The sequence below is a fragment of the Knufia obscura genome, assembly GCF_036327395.1.
Source record: "Knufia obscura strain CCFEE 5817 isolate CBS 148926 chromosome Unknown scaffold_4, whole genome shotgun sequence".
Classification (NCBI taxonomy): Eukaryota; Fungi; Ascomycota; class Eurotiomycetes; order Chaetothyriales; family Trichomeriaceae; genus Knufia; species Knufia obscura.
In genome coordinates this window covers 1,696,761-1,724,057 of record NW_027042690.1, presented here as the reverse complement: position 1 = coordinate 1,724,057, position 27,297 = coordinate 1,696,761, and the positions used below count along the sequence as shown (strand labels likewise).

The window sequence follows — 27,297 nt, the reverse complement described above, 5'->3', positions numbered from 1 at the left end:
TCCCAGGTAGTAGAACAACAGAGACCTCCCGAACGCTGACATGGACCACGACGCCTATGCTCCATCCATCCTTCACAGCTTAGCTGAAGAATGTTCACGACCAGAAGCTGCTCTACGCTTCCGTCTCCAGTGCTGGAGCCGTGACGTCCCCTTCAACGTTCGCATCCTGCTCCGTCGACTCCTCGAGCCGCGGAAGACTATGATCTGTGGGTATCTTACCCTCCCTATCAATATATCTATGAAGCTCGTTGCAAGGGATAATCTCATATTGTTCCGTCTTGCTCGTCTTCAGATACGGCGATTGACTGTCTTTGCATATGATTGAGATCTTCCCGAGATTCTGGAAAGCTCGGTGATCGTCGTTGTTTTCATCGGCGAAGTCGACGGAGCTATCGAGCCCACAGTCCTGGGCTATATTAGTAGAATTCTGGGTAAAGTGGGGCGAGGGGCACTCACACATCGCCACTGTAATCGCTTGGACATACGCGGCTTCTTGGGATTAATCAGAGTATTGATCAAGTCCTCGAGACGGTCTGTATCATCACGGTCATTAGGCATAGGCTCTAACTCTGGCAATGGAGGAACAGCATCTTTCCAAGAGTTCGAATAGCAAGACAAAGGGTGAGGAGCGTTATGCTGACCTGAGCTTGAACCGGGCCGTCCTGTACCATTGCCATTGATATTGACGGGCGGGTATTCGCCCTGCTGCAAGCTCTGACGACGTGAATCATCCATACCTATGAATTGGCCGTCCATCTGCCCGTTGGTGGGGGTGATCGGTGGGGCATCGGACATGGTCATGTCGATGTTGCGGTTGTTGAACGTTTTGTCGACTGAGCTGACTGGTTGGTCGACGAGGACGTGTCGACCGTTGGGTGCCTCCTTGACGACGCCATTTTGGAGGCACCAGTTGGTGAGGTCTTCGTCTTCGCGCTCTTCCTTGCATGCTTCGGGGAGGTCGCGGGAGTAGTGGCCGCCGACGTGTTCCATGCGTTCATTCCAGCTGCCTTCGCCTTCGAAGACGCGGCCGCAGAAGCCACATGTGCTGCGCTGTGGTGGTTTGCGTTTCTCATGCCAGCAGCGATTTCTGACTTCTTCGAGACTGTCCTCGAATTGGCGCCAGTCTTGACTGTTTGGATCCTGGACTATGGTACCAGATCCTGAGTTGCCTTCGGGTTTATGCATCCGACGATGATGTTGGGTGAATAGGTCCTTCCGATTGAAGTCATTGTAGACTTTCTTGTGTGGTGGGGTGTTTGGGTTATTGTCGGGGTTGCAGGAGCCTACGTCGCATCGGTAGAAACCAAGCTGAAGGTGTTGTATTGATACATGTCGCTTCCATTCGTTTTTCGAACTGAGAGCGACGTCGCATCCATAATGTGAGAAGGAGCAGATGAATTTCCGCTTGGAAGGTTCGGACCTCTTGGCACCAGATCCAGGGCTTTTCCTGGCTCGAGGTTTCGCGACACGACCAGGAAGGGATTCTGCTGTTGGGAGTGGTGCCAGTGAATCTCCGTTCTCTACTTTGGGCTCGGCGTAAGAAGCAAGGTCGCTTTCTAGCTGTATTGGATTAGATGCATCGTGTTCGTGTGCCGCTGTGGCCGCCTGAGCTGCAGCGAGCAGAGCCTGTGTCGTGGTGTCATCAGGTGCTGCCGCGGAGGCGAAGCCATGGGCTAGACTGACAGTGCTCATGAGGGACCTTTGAGGAGTATCAACTTCAGCCTGATGGACGATAAGATGATGAGGCTGTCGATGATTGTTGAAAGAGCCTTGCTAGAATCACGGCTGCGATGAAAGGCTGTTGGTTTTAGCGCGGGCGCCAAGTCCGTCGGAGTTTTGTCGGCTGAAAGTGACACTTTGCGACGGCAGCGACCGACTTGGTGCTTGTTTGAGAAGCTACGACACCACCACTGTTCTTACACAGCTACAAACGAGAAGAGAAAACGGAAGTGCAAGCGTTTCTAGCCTGCAATGCTGAAATGTATGGCCCGGGACCTGACAGTCGAACAGAAAGTGGCAGTGCCAGCCTACCAGCTTGTCCTGCTCCTGCAGTTCGTGAATCTCCTGCAGCGCATTCCACGCTAAGACTGGCAATGGAAGTTAGCGCACATCAAGACGGAAGGATGGGTGTTGTCACTACGGAGGATTCTAGGACTGCATCCAACTAAGTGTTTGATCTTCGCTTATTGTCTTCCAGAATTGACCTTTGAGATCCTGGATGATATACCCCAGGCGGTCGAATATAAACAGCGAAACGACACGACACATAGCCCTGTGTGAGGGGCAAGTGAGTACGGATCGCGCCCTTGGGTAGTGACTGACCCTAGCCATATTGAACTCAGCCTAACATGGCTTGTGTTCACAGTTTTATTGGTTGACCTGAAGAACAAGTACCAAGCGATGCAAAGATGAGGTTGTCTCTGAAGGATCTTGGTAGGAGAAGAAGAACGCTTGCTTATTGGGTATCACTAAATATCAGAATTGATTCATGCTTCTTGCTTCATCTCTTCAGCCTCGGCGACGACCGTATTTGCATTTGAATCTGCATCAGTCTGCGCCTGCTCTTTGTCTTGGGCTTCCTCTTGCTTCGCTTGTTCGGGTTCTTGTACCTGCTCCTTGTCCTCCTCCTTAACCTTCCCTATCAGCGCACCAAGGTTCTCGCCATTCCTAATTTCTTCACACAGCGTGAATCTCTTGCCGCGAGCAGATCTCAGGGCGCGCCAAAGCTTGCCCGCCTTACGCTCCTCGATCTCTTTCTTCTCTTCCTCGGTCGCAAAATCGAGATCCAAATCGTCGGTTTGTATGCCTTTGTAGTAGTTTTCCAGGGTGGGTATATGCGGCCTTCTCTCCTTCAGCGCCTCCAGTGGTTCGCTATGCGACAGAAACTCGAGCTGAGCTGCACCGGCGGGTCTTGGTAAGGGTTGGCTGGCGGCGCTGGTGATGTTTTGCAACGAGTCCTGGCTCTCTTGCTCGACGGTGGTTTCAACAGGTGCTCTCGATATTGGCGGACAACCTTCAGCTTTCCAGAATGCCCAGTTCTTGTCTCTCGATAGGACCATGTTCACCATGCGCAGATAGTATCGACCTTCAGTGCCATTGCCTTCCTCCAGGTATTTCTCAATTTGTCTCCTTGTCTCGATCGCCCAGGTTCGGTCTTCCTCGGAGAGAGTGTACTTGTCATAGAGGGCGGTCATTGTGCCCTTCTTCTCTTTGATATTGCTGAGCTTCGCTTTTCCTTGGGCACTGAGACTTATGAGGAAGTCGAGGAGTATCAGAGCTTGGACTAATACATGTCGTCTGAACTCGATATCGTGGACTTCGAGGTCGAATAGATCTCTGTTGGTGAGGTATTTTGGGTTGAAGGCTGAAGCGTTTGGTTCCTTATGGTCGCCGTTCATATCTCCACGCTTTCTCTTGAGCCCTCTCTTATCAGGATCCTGGACTGCCGCTGTAGCTGAGTTTTGAGCGACATTGGAGAAACAGGTCATGGTTTGCTTCATGGCATCCTTGAACTGCTGCATAGAATTGTCCTCGAATAGCCTTGTAGGTGAAGAGAAAAGCGACTGCAATGACCAGAAAGTAGGGTACAGGTCATCCAGATTTGCCTTTCCCTCTGTAGCGTCCTGCTCTTTCTTTGCTTCATCATCGACGTCCATCGACTCGTCCCCATTCTCGGTCTTCTCGCGTATCTCATCGTAGGCTGTGACATTCTCGACATGGAACTCTCCGCGCAGGTTGACGGAACTCTTGTCGCCGAGCGGAAAGCTCTGAAATAGGTAGATGAAGACTCTTCCACAAAACACAGTATCCTCAGCTCTTGACAAACGACGCAACAGCTCATTACAGCATCTCAGAATAGGCAAGTGCTTTGCAGCAAAGTTGACCTTGGTCATGCGCTCCCTCCTCGACTCGAGATAGTTGAAGACCTCACGGCAGCCATGTATTGTCTGACTGTCTAGTAGATCCTCCACCAGCCAGAACCCCAATGCAGATTCGCATAGCTCATTGTCGCATAGTAGGTTGATTGAGTCGAGTAGAGACCAGACTGGGGAGAAGTCGTCAGATTCGATGTCGAGAGAGGCTATCAGCTCGACGAATAGTTCTCGGAAGGAAGTATCGATGGCTGAGGTGTGCGCTGGACCATCTTCATTGCTGTTTGCTCGTATCGATCGGACTCGCTCTAGGATCTGTGCTGCTTCGGATTGTGTTGCTGCTTCTGCTACCTGTCGGTATGTCGACACCAACGGAATTTTCATGATTGACATTGCGCGTAGGGGGGTTAGAGGTAGGGAGAGGTGTCGTGTGAATGTCAAATGTCTTTGTAGGCCGGAAGCAATCAGAAGTTGGTGCACTCCCGCAACACCCCCATCAACAAAAGATCCACATCATAAGGCATCAAGGCTGACAATAATTTTGTATTTGCTTCAAGTTTGAGCAGGAACCCAAGCGCATTGAACAACTTCAGGTCACTACGAATGCTGTCGACTACTACGGACACGGCGCTGCAAGTATGAGCAATGGAGCGGTATGGGACGAGCTGTCGACACAGTGGTCATCAACGCTGAAACGGGCCAATCCAGATCTCATCTCCAAAATATGGACCAACCTCGAAGCCGAGTCCTGGGCAATTGCTTCAGTAGCACACCTCGACAGCCTACAGGTCTCAGAGAAGCTGTTGTGGCCGACATTTGACGAGTCCTCCTCGAACCAGCATGCCCTACTGTTGGCCGTCCTCCTCAACTACAAGAAGGAGGCCCGACTACTGTCATGGCCAACCTTCACTGAGCCTGCCGATCGCTTCTCGCTGCTCTTCCGACGAGTCCTATCGCTGGCCCTTGACCCCTCTACTACCGTGGCTGTTCGCATAATCATCCTCAAGTTTGTCACCACCGCCTTCCAGTCGCTTGAGCAGGATGTGGTCCGAAAAGAATGCGCTCCTCTTGTCTCTATCGGCATATGGGACAATCTGCACAGCGACCCGTCAAGAGAGGCACTTCTAGATGCAATACCGGCTAGGAGGAAAGCATGGCGCTCCACAAAGAAGCGCTTCGACCAAGCCGACCAAGCCGGAAAGCTGCGTATGCGTCTAGAAAGAGCCTGGCTGTTTAATATGCTTCTCGACTTCCTCAAGGGATTGAATACGCAAGCCACTTCGAACCTGGATCTGACTTACTGCGCTCGCTTCCTCGAGCTTCTTGTTGACATCGTCAGCCAGCTACCTACAAGACGATACACCATCATCCTGCTCAAAGATCTGAACATTGTGCCGCTCATCAGACTGTCAACCATGTATAACAAGAAGGACGCCAACCTGATCCGCGACCTTACGGCCCTCTTGGAGCAGTTCTGCGCTTTTCAGATTGATGATGCTGGTGAAGTCTCCACAAGCCGAGATACAGCACACAAGCAATCCCTGGCCCGACTACAGAAGATCGCCCTACAGAACTTCGAATCAAAACTGAAAGTCCTTGCTTTATCCAATCTAGCCACCATTGGCAAGCCAGACGAGTTGAAACCACTCCTAGATGTCCTTTCCGACCTAGAGCTCGAACAGCTCTGCAGTCTCCTCGACCTACGCACGTCTTACCCGCCCACAGCTGGCATTGTAACAGGCCGCACATTCTTCTTGCAGATTCTGCTCTCTACATTTGCCACTATCCCGGACCTTCACGAAACTATGCAAAGAATTTCCGTCATGCCCACAGAACGATCTCTTTACGACGAAACACTGCTCAGGAACGAATCGTATACCGGTTCCGAGCCATTAGCCCTGCCAAAGCTGAATCTCCAATACCTGACACTAAGCGACTTCCTATGGCGCTCTTTCCAGCTTCAGCAAGCCGAGGCCTTCTACGAAATCCGAAAAGACATGGAAAGTATAGTCCGGAAGTTGAAGCCTCAAGCATCAAGAGACCCCAGCGGCACGAACTTCACCGGCTTCTCCAAGATGGCCATACCCATAGACAAGCCTGCCATCGTCGATGTCGCCCCTCCCAAGGTCGGCGAGACTGTCCCAGGCCACGTACGCGCAGAAGTTGTGCTAGACGTAGGCCGACTCGGTGACAAAGTCCGGTCTGAGTGGGATGGCCTAAAGCCGAAGGATACAGTTTTCTTGCTTGCTGTGAAGTCGGTAGAATCAGATTCGCACTCGTTAACAAATGGCTCGGCGAAGCTCGACACACCACAAACTCATGGCATTCAGCTCCTGCGGGCGGCAGAGGTTGTTCAGGTACAGGATGAGAAGGGTAAACCATTACGAGACCAAGATAACGTGAATGGGTATGCACATCGAGGACGGACAAGACGCTTGTTGCTCGATCTTGATGCTACTGCCTATCAAGCTGACAAGGACCGACTTACGCTGGGCAAAGGGGATGTCTACAAGAGTATTAACCTAGTTGCTCGCCGAGCTGGTCGGGAAAATAATTTCAAGCCATTACTTGAGTCCATACAGAAATTGACCGTCTCCGATGCGAGACTACCGGCATGGTTGCAGGAGGTCTATCTTGGTTATGGTCAGCCATCTGGTGCAACCTATCCTCAGATCGACGAGAAGATCAGCAAGATCGACTTCCTGGATACCTTCTTCGATTGGGATCATTTGCAAGAGAGCTTTCCTGGCAAAGCAGTCGAGCATGATGGGGACCACGTACCAACACCACCTTATGTACTTCATCTAGCCTCTGACACGGATGAACCAGCGCCTGCCAATCCTAAGAAGCGAAGACGAGACCAAATGGAAGAGGAGAGCTCGGGCGCTATGAAAGTGTCCTCATACAAACCTCCGAACACAGGGCCATATCCTATTGATCAACCCAAGAAGAACCAAGTTCGATTCACGCCAAAGCAGGTTCAAGCTCTAGTGTCTGGCACACAGCCAGGCCTCAGTCTGATAGTCGGTCCCCCAGGAACCGGCAAGACTGATGTTGCTACCCAGCTCATCAACCTGCTCTACCATAACTTCCCACAAGAGAGAATCCTGCTCGTGGCACATAGCAACCAAGCTCTGAACCAGTTATTCCAGAAGATAGTAGCACTAGACATCGACCCCAAACACCTCCTACGCCTCGGTCACGGCGAAGGAGACCTCGACACCGAAGAATCTTTCGGAAAAGCCGGCCGCGTCTCCTCCTTTATGGAGAACCGCCAAACTCTCCTCAGCGAAGTCAACCGCCTCGCGGCCTCAATCGGTGCAGAAGGCGCCCACGGCAACTCCTGCGAAACAGCAGACTACTTCAACCAAGTCTTCATCAAGCCAGCCTGGACCCGCTTCTGGACAATCGCAGACGCACCTAACATCGACACTCCAACAATTTCCCAGGCCTTCCCCTTCAAAAAGTTCTTCAGCAACGCCCCCACACCCGACCTCTTCCCTTTAACCGCTTCCCCCTCGCAATCCCTCGAAACAGCCCGCGGCTGTCAACACCACATCTCTCGTATATTCACCCAACTCGAATCCATCCGCCCCTTCGAAATCCTCCGCCACCCTCGCCACGAAGCAAACCACCTCCTCGTCCACTCAGCCCGCATAATAGCAATGACATCCACCCACGCCGCCATCCGCAGATCCGAAATCGCAGCATTGGGCTTCCATTACTCAACCCTGATAATGGAAGAAGCCGCCCAAATCACTGAGATCGAATCCTTCATCCCCTGCGCCATGCAAACCCCAGACTCAACCGGCGAATCCCAACTAAAGCGTATAGTCCTAATAGGCGACCACCTCCAGAACTCCCCCGTGATCCAAAATCACGCCCTCCGCGACTACGCGAATCTCGAGCAATCCCTCTTTCTCCGTCTGATCCGTCTGGGCGTGCCATACACCACCCTCGACGCCCAGGGTCGTTCGCGTCCGTCGCTGACACAACTCTTCAGTTGGCGATATCCCGGCCTTACTAGTCTGCCTCACACCTCAACGCCACAGTTCACCCGTGCAAACGCGGGCTTCGCACATCCGTACCAATTCATCGATGTACCCGACTACCAGGGCCAGGGTGAACGCGAACCATCTCCGCATTTCATTCAGAATCTGGGCGAGGCGGAGTGCGCGGTGCAGCTGTATATGTATATGCGGCTTTTGGGGTATCCGGCGCGTAATATCAGTATATTGGCTGCGTATGCGGGGCAACGAGCGCTGATTAGTGATGTGCTGGAGCATAGGTGTAGGGGTAATAAATTGTTTGGGATGCCACGGGCAGTGAGCACGGTTGATAGGTACCAGGGCGAGCAGAATGATTATGTTATTCTGAGTTTGGTGAGGACGAAGACGCAGGGGTATTTGAGGGATGTGAGGAGGTTGACGGTTGCGTTGAGTAGGGCGAGGTTGGGGCTGTATATACTGGGACGACGGCGGTTGTTCGAGGAGTTACCGGGGTTGGATATTGCGTGTGGGAGGGGGAATAGTGATGGACATCTTGAGGTTGTGAGTGGGGAGATGTATCCGACGCAACGTGGTGTTGAGGATGATGTGAAGAGTGTGGAGATCACGGGGTTGGAACATTTGGGACAGTATGTGTTTGAGATGACGGAGGCGAAGGTTAAGAGTTTGGGAGGGAACGTGAGCGTCATGAATGACGGTGATGGTGCTACGACGGCGGACGTAGATGAAGAAGATGCAGCAGAAGGCGAGTTCGAGGCAGAGGAAGTCGACCCGTTGCATGAGAGTGTGGCGTGAACGGAGAAAGTGATACCTCACACAGTGGATAACTCAGTTGCTGACTGATTAGATAAGTCGGATGATACCCAATTCAGCGCATTCCGATTCAACCTTCCCTCGTTCTCTCACTCGATATTGTGTACGTACGGACGGACGCACCCCAGCTACACTGGCTCTTATCTCAAGCCCCATCAGCGTCACCATCATCATCGCGCCCGCCCTACCCATCTACTGTACCACGACACTCAACCATCTACTGCACCGCATACCTATCTCGGAGTTCCTGATACCCCTTCCAACTCGCATCAACAACCAGTGGCACAGTATGCCGCACCCCGTTCTTGATAAACATGATCTTGTCCTCCAACAAGATCATACCGGCATCGGCATCGTGAGCCCTATCGGGGTAGAGGAGCTTAACGTTTGGTCTGGTACCTGTTAGACACGGCTGCTGCTCCATCACTGCGCTACTGTAACAACTTACATGATAATGGGAATAAAATTGGTGTTGGTGTTGATATCGGTAAAGCGAGGATCTGATTGGGAGTCGACGGACGTTGTGCCGGACACGTTGAAGGTTCGATCGAGGTTGAGATCGAGGTTGTGGTTGTGGTTGTCTCTGGCAGGGAGGGGCACGCCACAACTGATGGGGATGCCCACGACGGCGAGGAGGAGGTTCTTGAGATACATGGTTGTCGGTTGGTTGGTCTTTTGAAGAAACTGGTACAGTACTTGTGCTGCTCCTGTAATTGTCTGTTTTGAATTGGATGGGGTTGCACTCGAAGTTTGGTAAGACAAAGGTGATCGGGTGTAGTAACTTGTCTGGGTTAGATATCGAGGGAAGGATCTGGGCTGGAGCTGTGTATTACATAGTATTTGGGACGCAAACGTGGTTGCATGTCAGTGACATGTAGATAGATGCACTATGGGATCGTAGCGGTGACAGTCGCGCTGGCACTGTGTTCGCACACACACTGAGTTCATACATCCGTGACAGAGCGAGCGAAAGCAGGTACTTACTTCATCTAGTGACACAACGAGTGCTAGAGGGTACCAAAACCAAATCGAAGCAATGTAAGCAAGTCGGTGACTTCCACGTCTGCACAAGTCCTCGCGCGCTGGCAGGGTCAAAAGAAGGAAGCAATTATGCATTGACTCATTCATACACACATAGCACAGCAGACGTGTGCTGGCTCTTTACATTTCCAGCGCACCTTATAGCCAGTCAGGTACCACTTCCGTAGAGTAAGTACCACCGCTCGGCGGCAGATAACAAACGCCCATACCAAGCAAGTGCCAATCCAATCCGCCCTCACTCAACCCACGTACCTCGCAGGGAGCATATCAAAACAAGATATGGTAAAGTAATATGCAAACCCAAAGAAACTCGTGCATCAAATCTTCATCGTCCGTAATGTCACTTATGCACGATCCTCCCACGCCACACTCCGTCCCTCGAGCTTACTAACCAACATCGACACCAACTCCCGCTCAACACCTCATGTAGCCAACGATGACGACCTCACAAACTCTCCGGACTAATCATCCCACCCTCCCCATTCCCATTCTCACTCTCACTCTGCTTCTTCTTCCCCTTCCCCTTCTTTTTCTTCCCACTCAACGGCTCATTCCCATGCGCACTGGGCGGAGGAGAATCCATTCCGTTCACGAAAGAGCTGAAGTCGCCGTCGCCGTTCATGGTCACGTCGCCATTCCCATCGCCATTGACTTCCTCGTCATGATCAACACCATCAGGCAACCCACTATTCTTCCTTGCATCGCTCGGCCGTGCCTTAAGCGGCAATGCCTTGTTCGGCATCTTCTGCGTCCGTTTCTCAGGACTGTCGTTCTCGTTCTCACCATCCCCATCATCCACCTGCTGACTCGGTGTGGGCGGACCATCATCCGCATCCCCATCAAGCATACTCGCATCCCCATCCCCATTAGCATTAGCACCCACCTTCTTCTTCTCACTCTTAATCCCATTCGCAAGATTAAGTTTCCCCACACCCCCCGCCTTCCCCACCACACCCCCCTTCTTAACCGGACTCCCATTCCCACCCAACCTCCCATCCCCAATCTTCCCACTAGCAGGCACCCTCGCCCTCCCATACCCCTTCCTCTGCTTCACCGGCAAATCCAAATCCTCCGGCAACGGCCGATCCCCATTCTCCCTCAACCGCCCCCTAAAAAACTCCCTCACAAGTCCAACCTCCCCCTCAATATTCTCCACATTCACCCTCGCATACGGCGGCGGCGGCACAAACAGTTTCTCCCCACTCTCAACCTCCACCCCGCCCGCACTCTGCTTCGCAGCACTACTCAACCGATTATGCAGCAGATGCAGCGGCACACTCATATTAATCAGGCCGAATTCCTTGTCGAGGCCCAGCTCCTTGAACCCGAAGAAGTCCTCGCCCAAGTCGTCTGCGAAGTCACCGGATGTATATTGCTCGCCTGTTTCGAAGCTGCCGGAGCCGGTTGCCGTGTCGTCGTTTAGGCCGGGGCGGAGGAGGTCGGCGTAGTGCGAGCGCATGCGGTCGTACATTGTGTGCAGTTTTGCGGAGGTGCGGTCTGTTTCTTCGGTGGCGTAGGAGTGGAGGTCGTTTAGGGAGAGGCCGGAGGTGTGGAGGGTGTGGAGGAGGGCTTCTTCGGAGGTTATGGCGGGTGTGAGTTTGTGGGGTGTGTTTTGGGAGGTCTTTAGAGCTGGTTGGGATTGAGAGGGTTGGACTGTGGTAGGTACGGATGTTGTTGTCGTTGTTGGGACGGGGATCTTCTCCTCGGTGAGATAGGTTGAGAGGTTTGAACAGAGAGTGTGGAAGAACGTCCCAGCCATGTCAGATATCGCGTCGATGGCGGATGGTTGAAATTCCTCGAAGCCGGCATGGAAGAATATCTCGCCTATACTCCTTGTCATGGCGGCTTTGCATACCCATGGTGCCATGAGCGGTCCTTCATCCGTCATAACATGATCTTTCACGTCTGCCTCGAAGAATGGCGCAGGTTCGTATTTCGTGAATTGGTTCTGATAGACTTGCGACTGAAGTTGCATCTGCTTCACCACACCAATCTTCGAAACGATCTTGCGAGTCTCCTGTATTTGGCGCATGTTGTCTGATATCCTGTGTGAGAGCTTACTCTCAGGCGCAGTGAATTGTCCTTGAGGGTAGAGCCTGAGGTAGTCCGCATTCTGTTCGATCACATTCCCTTCAGCATCGGTCTCCCAGCGAAGGTTAGGGTTCAGATCCGGGACCGCGGCAACAGGATCGTAATAATCCGGCAACATCGACTCTTCCTCTTCCGGCTCCAAACCTTCAGCAAGAGTCGGACCACCCCGCGACTGATTCGCCGCCGCCTCTTCCGCATCAGCTAGAGATGGAGCACCAACCTGGTCATGCTGAAGCCTTTGCCAACGACGCATACCAGCTTTACTTCGAAGAAGAGCCTCCTCATCAGCATTCAGCTTATCGCCACGAAAGAGCTTATGTCGCGCAGCAGCAACTTGCGCCCTCTCCTTCTTCGTTTTCTGCTTCCACAATCGGTACTCTTCATCCTCGATCTCCGGCGGCGTACCACCAAACGGAGCCCCAGAAACCTCCGAGTCAGGCATCTCACTAACCCCATCAATGACACTCCCCGCACCCCTGTCAAATCCAGGCGTAAGATTCCCCGGCGGCGGCGTCGAGTTCCCCTGACTCCCCACATCAACCTCCGAATCAGCCCTGACACCATTCGACAAATTAGGCTTCGAATCAGGAATGGGCGTCCCCTCAACCACATTCGTCTTCCGGCTGGCCTGGGTAGTCTTACTCGTCTTCTTCGCCTGACCAGGCGCGGCCCGTCCTCTAGACGCCATAATCGGCTGATCATCATCCGAGTCCTCGGCATTATCATCGAACTCGCCATTAGCGATCCTTTGCTTGCGTTCCTCCGCTTCAATCTCAGCTCGATCCTTGATCACAATATCCGGTATCAGCGGCACAAGCTTATCCGTCTCCTTGCGCATGAACAGCGCGTGTTTCCGCATAGGATGATCCGACGCACTATTGTACTTGAGACAGTTGGTCCACGTCATATGTAGATCGTCCACGAAGTCCTGCTTGGACTTGTACGCAAACTGCTTGAGCTTCTTGGTCATAGTCCCCAGATCGATCGGCGCCTTGATGATAACGTGGTAATCGGGCGCATCTTTCTTCTTAACCGGCTGGAGAAACGGACCAGAATGTTCAGTCTGTGCCTTGAGCTCATTGAGGACCTTCTCCGCTGCCTCGTATAGCTCTTCCTGGCCGACCTTGTCTTCACTGGCCCATTTACTCCTGTTCTTGCGCACTTCGCTCATAAGGGCGCGCAACTCGGATTCAGAGGCCTGGACCGTGTTCCGATACTGATCTATTCGCGCAATCAAGTTCTTCAATGTCAAACTGCTCGCACCAAGGTTCGCATTCGACAGACTTCCTTGTTGCTGCAGAGCCGCACTGCCATTCTGACCCTTCGCATTCCCCTCTGCTTCGGCCTCTGCGCGCCGCTCGGCCTCATCAAGCCGTTGTTGATCCAGCATAGCATCCCGATCATTCTCAAGTGTAAAGAAGAACTGGCGCGACATGTTCTTGACAGTCTCGATCTCCAGACGCTTCGCCTCCTCCAGCTTCTTGCGCGCATCTTCGGGCTTCTCCTGCTGTTTCTGTTTCGCGGCTTCACTCTTACTCGCTTCGGAGGAGGGACGACTCGGGGGGACAGGCCTTGGCACGGGAGAGGCATGACGGTCGGACACGATCTGAACTTTAGACGTTTTATGCTTGAGTGGGGATGCAGCGCCATCAGCGTCTTCGTCGTCGTCATCATCATCGTAGTCATCGTAGTCGTCGTCTAGTTTCCTCTTCTTAGACGTGGGTTGTGAGGGTTGAGTTCGGCCCTGCGACTCGGGCGCAATGATATCAGGGACTGCGGAGGAAGGTCCAGTCGCATCGAAGGACTCGGGTAATTTGCGCTTCGGGGGGACGACGACATTTCCCGTCTGATCGAATAGTGATGCGATGCGTGCCTCGGACTCTTCATATAGTGCTTTGAACTTGAGGACTTGGGGGTCATCTTCGAGGGTGGGCTCGGGGTCTGGTAGGTTCCCCGACTGTGAGGATGCGCTATTGAGAGCGCGCAGTTTGGCGGATAATGGCGTGGGCGTATGTGATCGGGAGGGCGCTTTCAGTAGGCCATTGAACATGTCTTTGGCGAGATGGCCGGAGGTGGTGTCGCTATGATTGTGATCTGGTGGTTTGTGATTGTGATTGTGGTTGTGGTGGCTGGAGGATGCCGGCAGCCATGTTGCCATGGCCCTGCAGAGGCCTCTGACAACCCCCAGATGCGGCCCCTCGCCGGCAGAAAGACTGCTCCAGTTTGTTCGACGGGGTGACTCGAGATGGTGGGAGATGGTGTGTCAGATGTACTTTCGAGGTCGCTGGTTCGAGCGATGATGTTGACTGGACGTGATTCGATGAATTGGGGTGGTGGTTGATGGTTGAAGTTGTGGTCGCGATAGCCGGTGCATGCGCAGAACGATGGGATTGAGGTTCAAGTTGACTACCGACTACTGCACTAGTCCGGCCGCTCACAGGAACTACACCGAGGACTGCCTTTTAACCTAGTACTACTGTAGGTTGCTTGATAGGTTAGAAGGCAACTGAACTCCGGCTTGTCCGCCTAGTGATTAGCGTATCTATGCCTAGAATATGCAGATCGATAACTAAAGATTCGTTGTCCTTTGGCTTAAGGTAGTTGCAGCTTTCCAATTACAGCAAAGAAGTGTACAGTCTTGGTTGATCACTGCTTACGCGTGCAAGCCTCAGTTCGTGACAGTCCAAACAGATCGACATATCTTCACTACGCAACCTGATGATGCACTCCTAGAGCTTGCAGCCTGTCGTGCTCGTAAGCACCTCTCAATCGATCTTAGTCAATCACACCACTTCCATACCAACCAGACAATGCGCATACGCCTCCCATTCGCATGTAAGTACTCAACCGTCCAAGCTCCTACCACCTCCAGAACCAACCACTAACCCAACCACAGTCTCCTTCCTCCTCATCCTCCTCCTCGCCTCCTCCGCCGGCCTCCTCCCCCACAGCGCCCTCCCCCAAACCCCCGAAGCAGCCCGCCCCTACATCCCCTCCCAATCCGACAAAGCCCTACACTTCCTCACCTTCTTCGCCCTCACAGCCTCATTCTACTTCATATTCGACATTGCGCGGCGGCGCACAATCCACATCACACTCGTGGTATGCACACTGATACTCGGTGCGGGCAGCGAAATCGCGCAGGGGTTACTTCCGAACCAGCGGGACTTTGATGGCTGGGATGTGGTCGCGAATGTGCTGGGGAGTTTGGGCGCGTTGGGGCTGGCGAATATGTATCATAAGCGGAGTATTGAGAGGAGGAGGTTGGCTAAGTATAGTGCGTTGACGGGGGAGGGGATTGAAGAGGATCTGGAGCTTGGGGAGGGACCTGGGGTGGTTGGGTCTGGGGCCGTTGGGGAGCATGAGACGGGTGTTGTTAGTATTGATGGGCCGAATGCCGGGAGGGGAAAAGCGCAGAGTGTGGAGGAAGAGCTGGATAATTGGGATGAGAATCAGCCTGATGATTGGAGTGATGATGAGAATGCTACGATGAATGGTGGGATGAATGCGAAGATGACGCCTGCTACGAGTTCGGCTGATAGTTCGGAGGAGCCGAGGAAGAAGCTTGCTGTTGATTGAAAAGAGAGGGTAGGGATGTACAACAACAGATGGGAACATAAGTGTTTGCAATGAACGTGATGGATCATGAATGCGCCATGTAACAGATAGAGCGCTGCATGCAGTGGACATAAATGTACCATTTCGATAGCTATCCTGAGCTTGCTATTCAACCTCGAGGCATCATCGCTGATCAACGGAACTGGATGTTTGTGATTTGAAGCTTGCTTGATTATCGCATTGATGCTATGGTACCTAACCCCGTGCGCCTCGCGAAAATCCATAAGCCGGGTATCATGATGATGCGCGTTCTGCTCTGCTATGCGCTGCTCTGCGCTGAACTGCTGAAATACGTATTCGCGTCTTGACTCTGCTGGGGGCGGACCCTAGCTATCCCAATTTGTGTCGGGCTCTTATTCTTCATCCTTGTTGAAGGAGTGGGACACGTAGAAGCGATTTCGGCCCTGTTCAACGGAAGCAGCTGAATCGACCCAGGCTGAATCTGAAGGGATTTCGTCGTACACCGTGTCGGTCGACTGTTACTCCGCCGCCGCCATGCTTTCCGCCCCAGTTCTGGTCGTCTGTTAGTATATGAAGAGGTCGAGGTTTGCGAACGGTAGCTTACCTTGGTCCAAAGGAGAGGCATTGTGATGTTTTGGTGTGTAATGCAGATAAACGTGTTTTGTGCTTCACAGATAATTTGATTCTGCTGAAACGGCGATTTGATGGTATCGAGCAAAGTTTGATAGAGGTAGGTGGGACGCAGACCGCAGGTTTGACATTAAGTACGGTGAGAAACGTATCAAGTCAGGAAGTGATACATATATCCTCCTTGTGTCACCGCGTGCATGGCACCTGCCTCATGTTTACCTCACTAGCTCTGGCTTTGCTGTTTCGGTTGGCCAGCTGTGCCCACTGCGCCTGCCACCGAGTCATGGCCAAGCCAGAGTTGGGCGGGAACAGCCATTGAAAACCGGCTTTGAAAGTCCTTGGCGCATGGTTAGTCTCAGGAAAAGGACTGGGTGAAGTTAACGAAACAATCTCGGTTCGTGGCTGTGAAGCGACATGTGGCTGTGCGACGATCGTGATGTGGCTTAGATCTCGATGGCTAGTGGGATGGCCTAAATGACGCATGAGCCGGCTGGGGGAAAGGATGAAGGAAGAGGAAGGCATGTAACGGCGATGTCGCAGGCTTCTTGCGAGCACCAGACCTGCCTGAATCCAAGTTCAACACCAGTCACTGTGATACGTGTATCAGGCGATAGGACAAGACTGACAAGGAGATGTGTTTGCGCTTCATATACACGTTATATGGACTATCTGGTACAGCTAGCTGATGAACCCTCTTTCTAGTCTGGACCTTATGAGTCTAACACCTCTCATGTCCCAAGAAAGTTCATAATCTTCTCGCCCAACCCTTGCTCCTCTTTGGGTCTCTCGACAGTACTCCCACCATATCCAAGCGCACCCATAGCCTTCTCTCCAATCGAGCCTGCTGCTCCTGGTGCATTCTGCTGGCCAACCGAGCTGTGTGGCGGGACATTGCTCTTGTTCACATCATCTGTGGTGGGCACATGGAACGGACCTTTTGTGCCTGCGAGCGATCCACGCTCCTCCTGTGAGACGGATGTACGTGGTTCATGTCCGTGTTCGTGGCTTCGATCGAGGGGGAATTCGTTTTCACTCTGGCGAGGGGCTGGTTTCATCGTATCGTTTTGTGGGAGTGAGGTCGTGGCTGGTTGAGTGTTGTTCTGGAGGCCAGCTTGACTGTCGTGCGAGCTTCGATCGAGGGGGTAGTCGTTCTGATTCTGGCGAGGGGCTGGTGTGAACGTGTCGTTTTGTGAGAAAGAGGTTGTGTCAGGCTGTTTGTTACTCTCGGGGACACCTTGACTCTCGTGCGTAGTAGTGCCTGTGGTAGAGCCACAAACATGGGTACTCGGCGATGTGGTCAGGTGGTGGATTGCGGTGTAGTTGTTTGCCATGGTTACTGGTGTTGTTTGTTCTTTCAAGGATGTCAGTACTGTCTAAGCTTTCCGTTTGGATCTGTAAAAAAGTTAAGCTTGCAAAGGATGGACAAGCTTCTTATCTACAGAGCTTGAGAGTATTATGCAGATACGTTCATTCCTGGTGTGCCCTGCATGCGTCGCACCGTTGTAGGACGCATTGCTTTTCCTCACACAAAGAGCCGGTTTATTGAGTGCCGAAACGTCATCAGCACGTATGGCTCTTGGGTCGTGCAAAAGCTGGAAGCTGCAATTGGAGTGTCTCATTACGCCTCTGTAGATCGTGCTGTACTCCATGTGTTCGATTTCGAGAACACCAGTAGAGTATTGCCAGCCGATTTGCTGCGTTATGTGGATATGCTATCCGCCAGTAGTACGGCTGTCACACCTGGAAGCAGGCTCCGCGCGAATATCAGCCTGGCCGGATGTATATGCAAGTAAGTTAACAAGAACTGGCGCGTTCCCCGGATACGAGATCAAGCCCTTATGGACGTCCGTCAGATTGGCGAATCGGCCTCATTTCAGTCAAATAGTATTTCTCTGGCGATCGCTCTTTACTGGATGCTGGCGTGGCCCGAAACTCACTTTCAGCGGCCAGCTTGCCATTCGCGCGGAGGCCGGATGAGGTTCAAATGGGTATCATTGGGAAACGGGTATACTTGAAGATGAAGCGACTTCCACATCCTGTACACCCAAACGCTGTCGTGCCATCGTCATTATTCTGGTCGTCATTATCTTTCTGCTTTGCTTAAGCCACGCAAAACGCTGCTCAGATCACGGCCAGGACTTCTGTCGTCCTCGACACCAAGAGCTTTCCTCCTTCCTGCTCTTTCTCGCTCTGCCAGCTTTTCCGCGCATATTGACAACACTTGATTGGCCATACCGTCAGCCCCTACTCTGTACTGGTTAATCTTGTGCACTCCATCCGCGAAAGTGTCTATGGCTGGGCCCAAGTCCGAGGTGACCTTGTTGACGCGAGAAGAGATATCCGCTGACAAATCCGAGGTGGACTTGAGCGACTTGAGGATATTAGCATCTGTTTCAGAGAGTCCTCCTGCATCAATGTCCGAGTCAATGTCGTCCTTCATAGCTGGCAAATCTGGTATTGATGGCGGACGTAACAATGCCTCCAAGGCGTCTTTTTCAGAACGTAATCTGTGCGTGTCAGCAGAAATCCGAGAAACCGTGAAACATGCCTACCTCTTGATCTGCTCCTCAAGCTCCGTGATCTTTGCGGTGTTTTGCACGTTTTTCGGATTCGGCCTTTCTGGTAAAGGTACCACTGGTGCAGGCGCATCCTCCCTGCTGAACCAATCTGACAACTCTGACTTGTTGGCTAAGTCCTTCAGGAGCTCTTCTTCGATGACGCGAGCAGCGGACCTAGCGCTTGCCTCTTCAAAGTTCGTCCCTTGTGGCTTAGGATGCATAGCTCTAGTTGCGCACCAGGTGAGCAGCTGCCTCATCCTTCTGGGCTCTATCAAATCGCTTTCTATATGCTTGTAGAAGTCTTGGTGTTCGACCTCGGTATGTGGCAGTGCTGCGACTGTTAGCTTGAGACGCTTATTCTAGCAAGACATGACATACCATTAGAGGTCCCTGAATCTATCAAGGAGCTCGCTCGTCTACCGCGAAGGCCGAGACTACTCCTTCTTTCACCTTTCCCAGACTTCCCCTCGCGCATAGCTTTATTTCTCGAGATGACAGGCGTATCGGCAAATGGTAGGGATATTTTGGTCGAAGAATGGCCATCCTCGAGTGGTACTACCTCTGTCGCAGAATTGGCATTGTCCTGGATCTGTTCTTGCGGTGGCGCTTCATCTTGCTGAGCCGATATCTTTTGCTTTTCTGCCTTCCTCGCTTGTGGCAAGTCATCTTGCTGGGCTGGTTTCTTTTGCTTTTCTACCTTCTCCTTCGATGTGTGTGGCAGTGGTTCATCTTGCTGAGCTGGGGGCTTCTGCTTTTCCACCTTCTCTTTTCTTATCTTCGGTGGCCGCATCTCTTGTGCTGGCTTGCTGACTGGGCTTCCACGATCTTCCTGAGCTTCACTCGACAAGCGCTTTGATCTACGAGCCGGTTGCTGGTCCTTCGTTCCTGGCGTAGAGAAAGACATCCTCTTCCGCCGCTTCTTGGGCGGAGCCGTTGCCACGCCATCCTGCTTATCCAACACGTGTTTCGAGGGATGCTGATCGCTCGGGGGTGGCTGTAGTGCATGATCTTGGACTTCTGGCAGGGTTGGGAGAGGCGGTGGGGCTTCCTGCTGTGCACTCGTCGACTGTCGCGGCTTCTTCTTCTTCACCCTTGAAAACACAAATCCGTCATCGTCCTCATCGTAGTTGTTCTTCCGTTTCCTCGTGTTGGCTGCCGAAGTCTGTGCCTTTGCTGTGGTGGTTATTGCGACATTCTTGCCGTTCGTGGTAGTACTCGCAGGGATTTCGTTGTCCTCTTTTTGTTGCAGGCGCGCGCTGTGCCTTCTCGAGCCACTCTGTATATGTGACATGGACAGAACCTGTAGCGGGGGACGCGCAATTACAGCTGTCATGAGGAAAGGAAATGTCGCGTCGTTTTCGTGTTTCTGCAGAGAGGATCCAGCTCCGTCAGTGTTTGGCTAATCGCTGTCGCATGTCGTTGGCAATAAAGATATGGTCGCGTGTGCAGGGGCGGCACGTATTGGTGGCAGTGACTTGAGCAGAGAATGAGTGGTGTGTCGAGGTGTCGAGGTAGGAAGTGGGCACTACGATGTAACAGAGCGAGTGAAGGCGCATGTCAGGAAGTTGTTTACGAAAATGCACGCTAGCCCCGAAATAGTATAGTGCCCTGGCTGGCTGCCAGTGTCTTCGTACTGCTTCTTCCCAATAGTATCTGATTGCTATCACTTCTATCTTCGCTCTGTTTGGTTGCTGTAAATTCTGAAGGTGCCGTTCTACGTGACATCGTTTTCTGTCCCTTTTCCTCCATATTCTGTATGCTCAGTTCATCCGGATGTGCTTGAGCAGGGCGCATATGGTCAGCCTTCGAGAACCGGCGACTAGTAGTCTCCGAGGACCCAGACTTTCGTTTCCTCTGTCGGAGGGTTTATTTGATCTCAACAGGATGTGCCAACAACAGCTGCTCGATATCTGCTTAGACCGAGCCAACTTTGACGACTGAAGCCCACCATGCGCAGATATAGCACTACAACCGGACGTCACCATATCATTCCTGCGTCCAGGCTTCTAGCGTCGCGAGAAGTTTCGAAGAGACCGTGTATCATGGGCAATTCAAGTGATTGTGTATTCCGACCAGTTTTTACGATGAGCGGCGACGCAGCACTCGAAAGGCCAGAGAATTCGAGACAGAAAAGGGTAGATTGTTCTAAGTTCTTTAGATATTACAAGTAACTGCGAGGGTCAACAACTTTAAACGCAACCCGACAGGTAGCAAAAGCCCACCATACCTAAATTGCACCCGCAGCTCTCAACACCACTACTATGCAAAACGATCTATGGTCCAGGAAACAATGTCACTATGGAAAAGGGCCGTGTGGTACATAGGAAGTCATGTTTGTTAGTTTGCAGCAAACTACTGTTGAAATAAGCTCAAAGTGCTAACAACTTAATGTCTACGGCTGCCAGTACGAGTGCCTAGAGGTTCGCTCGGCAGGGGCACAGTGCTCGAACAACTTCAAAGCTCCGGTCAACCGTGCCGAGCCTAAAGTCATTATTGTTTTAGGCTCTTTGCTAATTGAAGACGATCGACATGCATTATTCTCAAGGTTAACGCGCTGTAGACATAAGCAGTAACGACTTATAGCAACATCGGGCCAAGTGGTGTATCCCACCTTTTGAATGACCCTTGCACAAATGAGAAGCCATGACGCCTACCCCACCAACACGTTTCGGCATAACTTGAAGTGCAGCTGGTTCACGTTGCAGCTCGATACCGACACATCTGGATCCTGCATTCTCGCCCTGAGCCGTTTCATGCGGGACGTCTGCTGCACCTTCTGAAGTGCTCAGTGCGTCCCTTCTTGCTCTTCTTATTTCTACTGATTTGCCCTGCTTACAGCCACAGTTGATAGACCCTCAAACCTTAATCTATCGGCAGCCATGGCGTCCAAGATGAGGCACATCCTCCCTCACCGGGTCAGCCATTTAGGCAAGAATGGCGGAAACGGCTCTGCAAAGACCTCAAGGAATTCTAGTCCCGCGAGAGGACCCCTTCCCACCGACACAAAGCCGCTCATTCTGAAGGTCTACGTTATTAGGGGACGAAACCTGGCGGCAAAGGACAAATCTGGCACGAGTGACCCGTATCTCGTTGTCAACCTGGGTCCTTCCAAACAAAGCACCCCCTCTATCAGCAAGAACCTCAACCCAGAATGGAAGGTATGCTTCGACATGCCCTTGGTCGGCATCCCTCTACTCGAATGTGTTTGCTGGGACAAGGACCGATTCGGAAAAGACTACATGGGCGAGTTCGACGTCGCTGTCGAAGACATCTTCTCACGAGGGGGTATACAAGCTGAGCCGAAATGGTACAAACTAAAATCAAAGAGAAAGTCCAAAGGCCACAAGTCGGAAGTTTCGGGAGAAGTGCAATTGCAATTCGCTCTGATCGACTCTGCAAACCCTGCTGCTAGTCCAGAAGACATCCGAAGGAAGTTCAGGGCCCAGATCATGGCTGACGAAGAGGAAGATGATACAGATAGTCTATCACGGGCGACTTCGCATCAGGACCCTGACGACGAAGACGACGACGACGGTGATTCACTCGATGATGTTGAGACTGATAGCATGTCCGACGTAAGCTCTGTGACAGACAAGAAGAAAAAGAAGAGGAAACTCCGCATGCTGAGGAAGAAGAGCATAGCAGCTCGTGCATATGAGTTCTCGGGCAAAGACAGCGACATATCGGGAATGGTATTCATGGAGCTACTCAAAGTCACCGATCTTCCACCAGAGAAGAACCTGACTCGCACATCCTTCGACTGCGATCCCTTTGTGGTCACAGCCTTGGGCCGGAAAGTCCTCAGAACCAAGGTCGTTAAGCATAACCTCAATCCCGTCTACAATGAGAAAATGGTCTTCCAAGTTATGAAACATGAGATTGGGTACTCATTGACCTTCAGCATCATGGACAGGGACAAACTATCCGGTAACGACTATATCGCCGCAGCTGCACTTCCTATGCAAAAGTTGACCGAGTCGGCACCCGAACCCAACCCGCAGACTGGTCTCTACGTCCTACCTGAGCCTCAGGAATATTCCGCTCCGCTACAGAGCAAATCCAAGTTTCGTATACCACTATCTAGGTCATCCTCGTCGTCAGCAATCAGCAAGCTCGATCGTCCTGAACCACAAAGAGGAGATTCGCAGTCATATTTAAATGGTGGTCGACCAATGCTTCTGAAAGGAGATTCTCAGTCGAGCTTCGATGGCAGTGGTGATCCAAGTACATCTCGGCCTATCCCTACCAGTGCACCAACTTCTGCCAGTCTCATGCATGCGGATAGTCAGGAAGACAAGCCACCCTCACCACAAGATCCCTCCATGCAAATGTATTCTATTCCACTCGAGCTTCAGAATCAGTCCAGATGGGAAGACAAGCACTCACCGAAACTGCACTTGCAGGCTCGGTACCTGCCATACAATGCTCTACGACAGCAATTCTGGCGGGCAATGCTCAAGCAATATGATGCTGATGATAGCCGACGAATCAGCAAGATAGAACTGACAACCATGTTAGACACACTCGGATCAACACTGCGGGAGTCCACCATCGACAGCTTCTTCAGGCGCTTTGCTGGTGAGAACGAACTGGTAGATGAAGCCGACCTTTCGTACGACCAAGCAATCATATGTCTCGAAGAGCAATTGATGAAGACGAGCAAGAAACCTTCAGTCTCATCGAAGGTGAAGAGTGCCATGCATATGACTTCCTCGGTCGACAATGGAGAGACATCAGCCGTAAATCCTCCAAAGCCCGAGACTAGCACGCTTCCACCTACTAATGAGGATCCCCACCGAAGTGCAGTGCCATCCATCTCAATCATGGATCACGGTGCCCGAGGAGAAAGAGGCGAAGTTCTGGATGCAGACGATCTGGCTGACGACTCGAATGGCGAAGAACACGTCATTGAAATACGCGAATGTCCTATCTGCCATCAACCGAAGCTCAATAAACGAGCGGATGCCGACATCATTACTCACATCGCAACTTGTGCTAGTGAAGACTGGCGATCGGTCAATACTCTTGTGATGGGTGGTTTTGTAACGCAATCCCAAGCCCAAAGAAAGTGGTACTCCAAGGTCATCAACAAGGTCAGCTATGGCGGGTACAAGCTCGGCGCCAACTCCGCCAACATTCTTGTTCAAGACCGTACTACGGGCCAAATCAACGAAGAGCGCATGTCCGTATACGTCCGACTGGGCATCCGCCTACTTTACAAAGCCCTCGGGAGCAGGGAAATGGAGAAGAAGCGAATCAAGAAGATGCTTAGATCGCTTTCTGTCAAGCAAGGTAAGAAGTATGATGATCCAGCATCTGTCTCACAGATCGAGCCATTCATCAATTTCCACCGTCTGGATATGTCGGAAGTGCTCTTGCCCACTGCAGACTTCAGGAACTTCAACGAGTTCTTTTACCGCGCCTTAAAGCCTGACGCAAGGCCCTGTTCCGCACCAGATCGGCCAGAGATCATTGTCTCACCATCGGACTGCAGGACTGTTGTCTTCAACAAGATCGACGAGGCACAAAAGATATGGGTCAAAGGTCGAGACTTCACGATTGAGAAACTCTTCGGCGATGCATACCCGCTCGACGCGAAGAGATACAAGGGTGGAAGCATGGGTATCTTCCGACTCGCACCTCAAGATTACCATCGCTTTCACATACCTGTTGATGGTGTGCTTGGCACTCCTAAGCCTATTGAAGGCGAGTACTATACCGTCAACCCCATGGCCATCAGATCAGCGCTCGATGTCTACGGTGAGAACATCAGAGTCGTTGTGCCTATTGACTCAGTATCACATGGTCGCGTCATGTTCGTGTGTATCGGTGCTATGATGGTTGGCAGCACTGTCATTACGCGCAAGGCAGGTGAGAAAGTCAAGAGAGCTGAAGAACTCGGCTACTTCAAGTTTGGCGGAAGTACGATTTTGTTGTTTTTTGAGCCGGGCAAGATGGTGTATGACAATGACCTTGTTGATAATAGCAATGGTGCGTTGGAGACTTTGGTAAGTTATTGTGTTCGTATATGTTCCGGGCTGTACTAACAAGTTATTAGGTTCGTGTTGGAATGTCAATTGGTCACCATCCGGACGTCGAGCCGTATCGGCCTGACATGAAGAAGGATGAAAGCGAGGTCACGAATGAGGAGAGGCAGGAAGCGAAGCGGAGGATTGAGGGTAGTCTCGCGCCTGATGCGCCTGACGCGAAGAGGGCGGGTCTGGACACGGGCTTGCATATTCAGTGATGAGGGTGCACAAGGGCCTGTAGCACGAATGCGCATCTTCTGATGGGGTGGGGTTAGAGATGAACTCGTGCCACGATTGGAACGGTAACGAAACTAGATGTGATGGGCAGCACATAGACACGAGTGCTTGGGCATACCACCTACGGAAGGTACAGCAGCAGCAGATGAATGAGCGATCAAGCAGGCAAGCGAACATGAAACGATTTGAGCGAGCGACATGTCAGTCATGAGGAACGATGTATGACTGACTATGAATTAGCACAAACAACAGCAAGCAAACCTGAGAATTCAGTCTTTGAATCTTGTTGTTCATCTGGCTGGCTACTGCAATCTGTGATTAGCTGGGCTCCATTTACTTGCCATGTGTGAAGCGTTTGGCAGTATATTCATGGTAGGTAGGTAGTTTCACGATCAAGATCGATTGGCTGATTCTATTCTGAACTGAACAGAGCTGAACTTTGCGCCTGCTTCTCTACTTACATGATTCAGATTGGATGCGAGCTGCAAAGAGCCGGCCGCATTGTGAAGAAGGGTTGTTTGAGATATCACATAGGTAGCTAGCTATACATGAATTTTTATCAACGGTACATCGGCCAGCTTGCCCGCGATATGTGAGACTGTCTGTCTGGCAAGCTCTGTTCCACCACCATCTATGCACGCCCAAGGTCGACGCGCATCCGAAGGACTTTGAAACCATCGTCGTCCGGTTTGAGGAGGCACGATCGCCGCAGTCGGCGCGTTCCCAGGACGGACATTCAGCTGCGTCCCTTATTCCGAAGCGTCACTCCATCCTCTCGAGTATACCGAAGCAGGGCTTCACCGCTCACTATCCCTGGTGTTGGTCCACGTGCGGCGCATTCACCAGCAGTTTATCATGCCGCAATGGCTCGACTCTTCTGACACGTTACAAGCCTGGGCTGCAATCCATCTACCGGCGATATGGATAACCATTTCCAGCCATTCCAGCCGTTCTTGAGGCGTGGTTATACCGCTGGTAGACCACATCCCAATCTATCCTGTCCCACCAAGCACCCAAATAACTTCTCTTGCCCAAGATACCATAGTCTGGAATCCACATGTGCTGCCAAGTATTAAGACACAACAGCGGAATAGCCTGGAGGCTGTTGGAACTGATTGAGCCATCCTTCCCCTGCTGTGAGTACCTCCCAAACGAGCCAACAGTATTCTGCGGTCTATTCATCTGGATGTTGTTCCGCTCTTGTACATTGAGACCGGTGGATGACTCCTTGTCTTGCTTCATCTTCCAGGCTTCGGCGTAGGGGGAGCCGGCATTGTAAGTGCAGAGGATACGGAGGTTAGAGTGCATTCCCACCCCAGCCTGCCCGACACTCTCCTTCATCAGCCAGACGAAGCCATTCCCAAACATGGCGTCGGCGGATTCGAGCATCTCATTGCGCAGGCTGTCCATGGAATGGAAGCTCTCCTCGATGTCCTTTCTTAGGTTCTCGGGCACGGACTTCTTGACGTCTGATATGCCCTCCCACCAGAGATGGTTGAAGCAGGCCATGGCGGAGATGTTGTAGAGGTATGCGTATTGTGGCTGGCGACTCATTTGGGTGTGGATGACATGGGGGTTTTTGTGTTCGTATTCGGAGCCGACTGTTAGTTCATCGAGCTGGTCGACGAGGTGTTGTTGGTATTGTTTCCATGCTTGCCGGTATGTTTTTGGGGAGAGGAACCCAGGGACGCCGTGTTCGCTGAAGTATTCTCCTTTTTCGTTGTTTGGACCGCCGAGGGGAGGAACTGAGTGCTTGAATCTGCATTGCTGGAGGATTGCTGGACTCTGCGAAGACGGTTAGGAATCTGGGCGCGATGCTGGTAAGGGTGTATTTATGCTCACTGATATCTTCTCAAATTGTTTGGCGATGGCCTGCGGCCTCGCTATCCGTCTTAGTATCATTGTCGGGTGATATCAATGATGAGATCCATCTCTGAATCTGATACGAGCGCAGTCTGTCTCGAGTGTCTCGATAGATGAATTTCTCAAAATGGTTAGTGCTACGCGCCTCCCTCTGGCCAATCACAAGCTGCAGATCGCCTACAAAGGACCTCATCCGCAACGCGCTGACCTTCTCGAATTCCTCTTCCACTCAATTTCCTGACTGATGTTCGTTTCATCTTCTTTGCCGCCACAACCAACCGACTTGACCTTTTGCCATACTTAGATACTGCCAATACCCCGCTGCAGATCTGGATCTCGTCAAAATCTACCTACGCGCGCCAACCTACTGGCTATCCTCGTTCTACTGAGATGGCTTGTGTCCCCAACAGCTAAGTGAGGCTATGTTAGAGCTCTTATGGCATTTCATGAAATGTCACGAGCTCACGGTGAGCCACAGCAATGTACCGCCGTCTGCTTCTTTGACCAAGAGAAACCCGGATTCTAGAAGAGAGACCTCTTGTTCCTCTTCCACACGGATATTGCGAGCCTTTCCTTT

General features: G+C 52.0%; 10 protein-coding genes across 10 annotated transcripts; 3 read left to right on the top strand and 7 right to left on the bottom strand.

Moving 5' to 3' along the window:
• Nucleotides 1-112: 112 nt before the first annotated feature.
• PMZ80_004591 (uncharacterized protein) lies at nt 113-2,331 on the bottom strand (the record flags this gene model as incomplete). The annotated part of the gene is made up of 3 exons (XM_064873015.1): nt 113-406; nt 457-1,746; nt 2,323-2,331. The coding sequence occupies 3 exons, from the start codon at nt 2,329-2,331 to the stop codon at nt 113-115; spliced, it is 1,593 nt and encodes a 530-aa protein (XP_064731673.1).
• A 155-nt stretch (nt 2,332-2,486) lies between these two features.
• Nucleotides 2,487-4,265, bottom strand: PMZ80_004590 (uncharacterized protein; the record flags this gene model as incomplete). The annotated part of the gene is made up of 1 exon (XM_064873014.1): nt 2,487-4,265. One exon carries the CDS (start codon nt 4,263-4,265, stop codon nt 2,487-2,489), a length of 1,779 nt encoding a protein of 592 aa, XP_064731672.1.
• A 245-nt stretch (nt 4,266-4,510) lies between these two features.
• PMZ80_004589 (uncharacterized protein) lies at nt 4,511-8,674 on the top strand (the record flags this gene model as incomplete). The annotated part of the gene is made up of 1 exon (XM_064873013.1): nt 4,511-8,674. One exon carries the CDS (start codon nt 4,511-4,513, stop codon nt 8,672-8,674), a length of 4,164 nt encoding a protein of 1,387 aa, XP_064731671.1.
• A 235-nt stretch (nt 8,675-8,909) lies between these two features.
• PMZ80_004588 (uncharacterized protein) lies at nt 8,910-9,346 on the bottom strand (the record flags this gene model as incomplete). The annotated part of the gene is made up of 2 exons (XM_064873012.1): nt 8,910-9,084; nt 9,141-9,346. 2 exons carry the CDS (start codon nt 9,344-9,346, stop codon nt 8,910-8,912), a joined length of 381 nt encoding a protein of 126 aa, XP_064731670.1.
• Nucleotides 9,347-10,178: 832 nt separating this feature from the next.
• SPT7 (Transcriptional activator spt7) lies at nt 10,179-13,874 on the bottom strand (the record flags this gene model as incomplete). The annotated part of the gene is made up of 1 exon (XM_064873011.1): nt 10,179-13,874. The coding sequence occupies one exon, from the start codon at nt 13,872-13,874 to the stop codon at nt 10,179-10,181; it is 3,696 nt and encodes a 1,231-aa protein (XP_064731669.1).
• A 760-nt stretch (nt 13,875-14,634) lies between these two features.
• Nucleotides 14,635-15,403, top strand: PMZ80_004586 (uncharacterized protein; the record flags this gene model as incomplete). Its single annotated transcript, XM_064873010.1, has 2 exons — nt 14,635-14,659; nt 14,721-15,403. The coding sequence occupies 2 exons, from the start codon at nt 14,635-14,637 to the stop codon at nt 15,401-15,403; spliced, it is 708 nt and encodes a 235-aa protein (XP_064731668.1).
• A 1,358-nt stretch (nt 15,404-16,761) lies between these two features.
• On the bottom strand, nt 16,762-17,364 carry PMZ80_004585 (uncharacterized protein; the record flags this gene model as incomplete). Its single annotated transcript, XM_064873009.1, has 1 exon — nt 16,762-17,364. The coding sequence occupies one exon, from the start codon at nt 17,362-17,364 to the stop codon at nt 16,762-16,764; it is 603 nt and encodes a 200-aa protein (XP_064731667.1).
• Nucleotides 17,365-18,116: 752 nt separating this feature from the next.
• On the bottom strand, nt 18,117-19,882 carry PMZ80_004584 (uncharacterized protein; the record flags this gene model as incomplete). Its single annotated transcript, XM_064873008.1, has 3 exons — nt 18,117-18,540; nt 18,586-18,922; nt 18,970-19,882. The coding sequence occupies 3 exons, from the start codon at nt 19,880-19,882 to the stop codon at nt 18,117-18,119; spliced, it is 1,674 nt and encodes a 557-aa protein (XP_064731666.1).
• A 1,588-nt stretch (nt 19,883-21,470) lies between these two features.
• On the top strand, nt 21,471-24,838 carry PSD2 (phosphatidylserine decarboxylase; the record flags this gene model as incomplete). Its single annotated transcript, XM_064873007.1, has 2 exons — nt 21,471-24,599; nt 24,650-24,838. The coding sequence occupies 2 exons, from the start codon at nt 21,471-21,473 to the stop codon at nt 24,836-24,838; spliced, it is 3,318 nt and encodes a 1,105-aa protein (XP_064731665.1).
• A 928-nt stretch (nt 24,839-25,766) lies between these two features.
• PMZ80_004582 (uncharacterized protein) lies at nt 25,767-26,759 on the bottom strand (the record flags this gene model as incomplete). Its single annotated transcript, XM_064873006.1, has 2 exons — nt 25,767-26,642; nt 26,700-26,759. 2 exons carry the CDS (start codon nt 26,757-26,759, stop codon nt 25,767-25,769), a joined length of 936 nt encoding a protein of 311 aa, XP_064731664.1.
• Nucleotides 26,760-27,297: the final 538 nt, after the last annotated feature.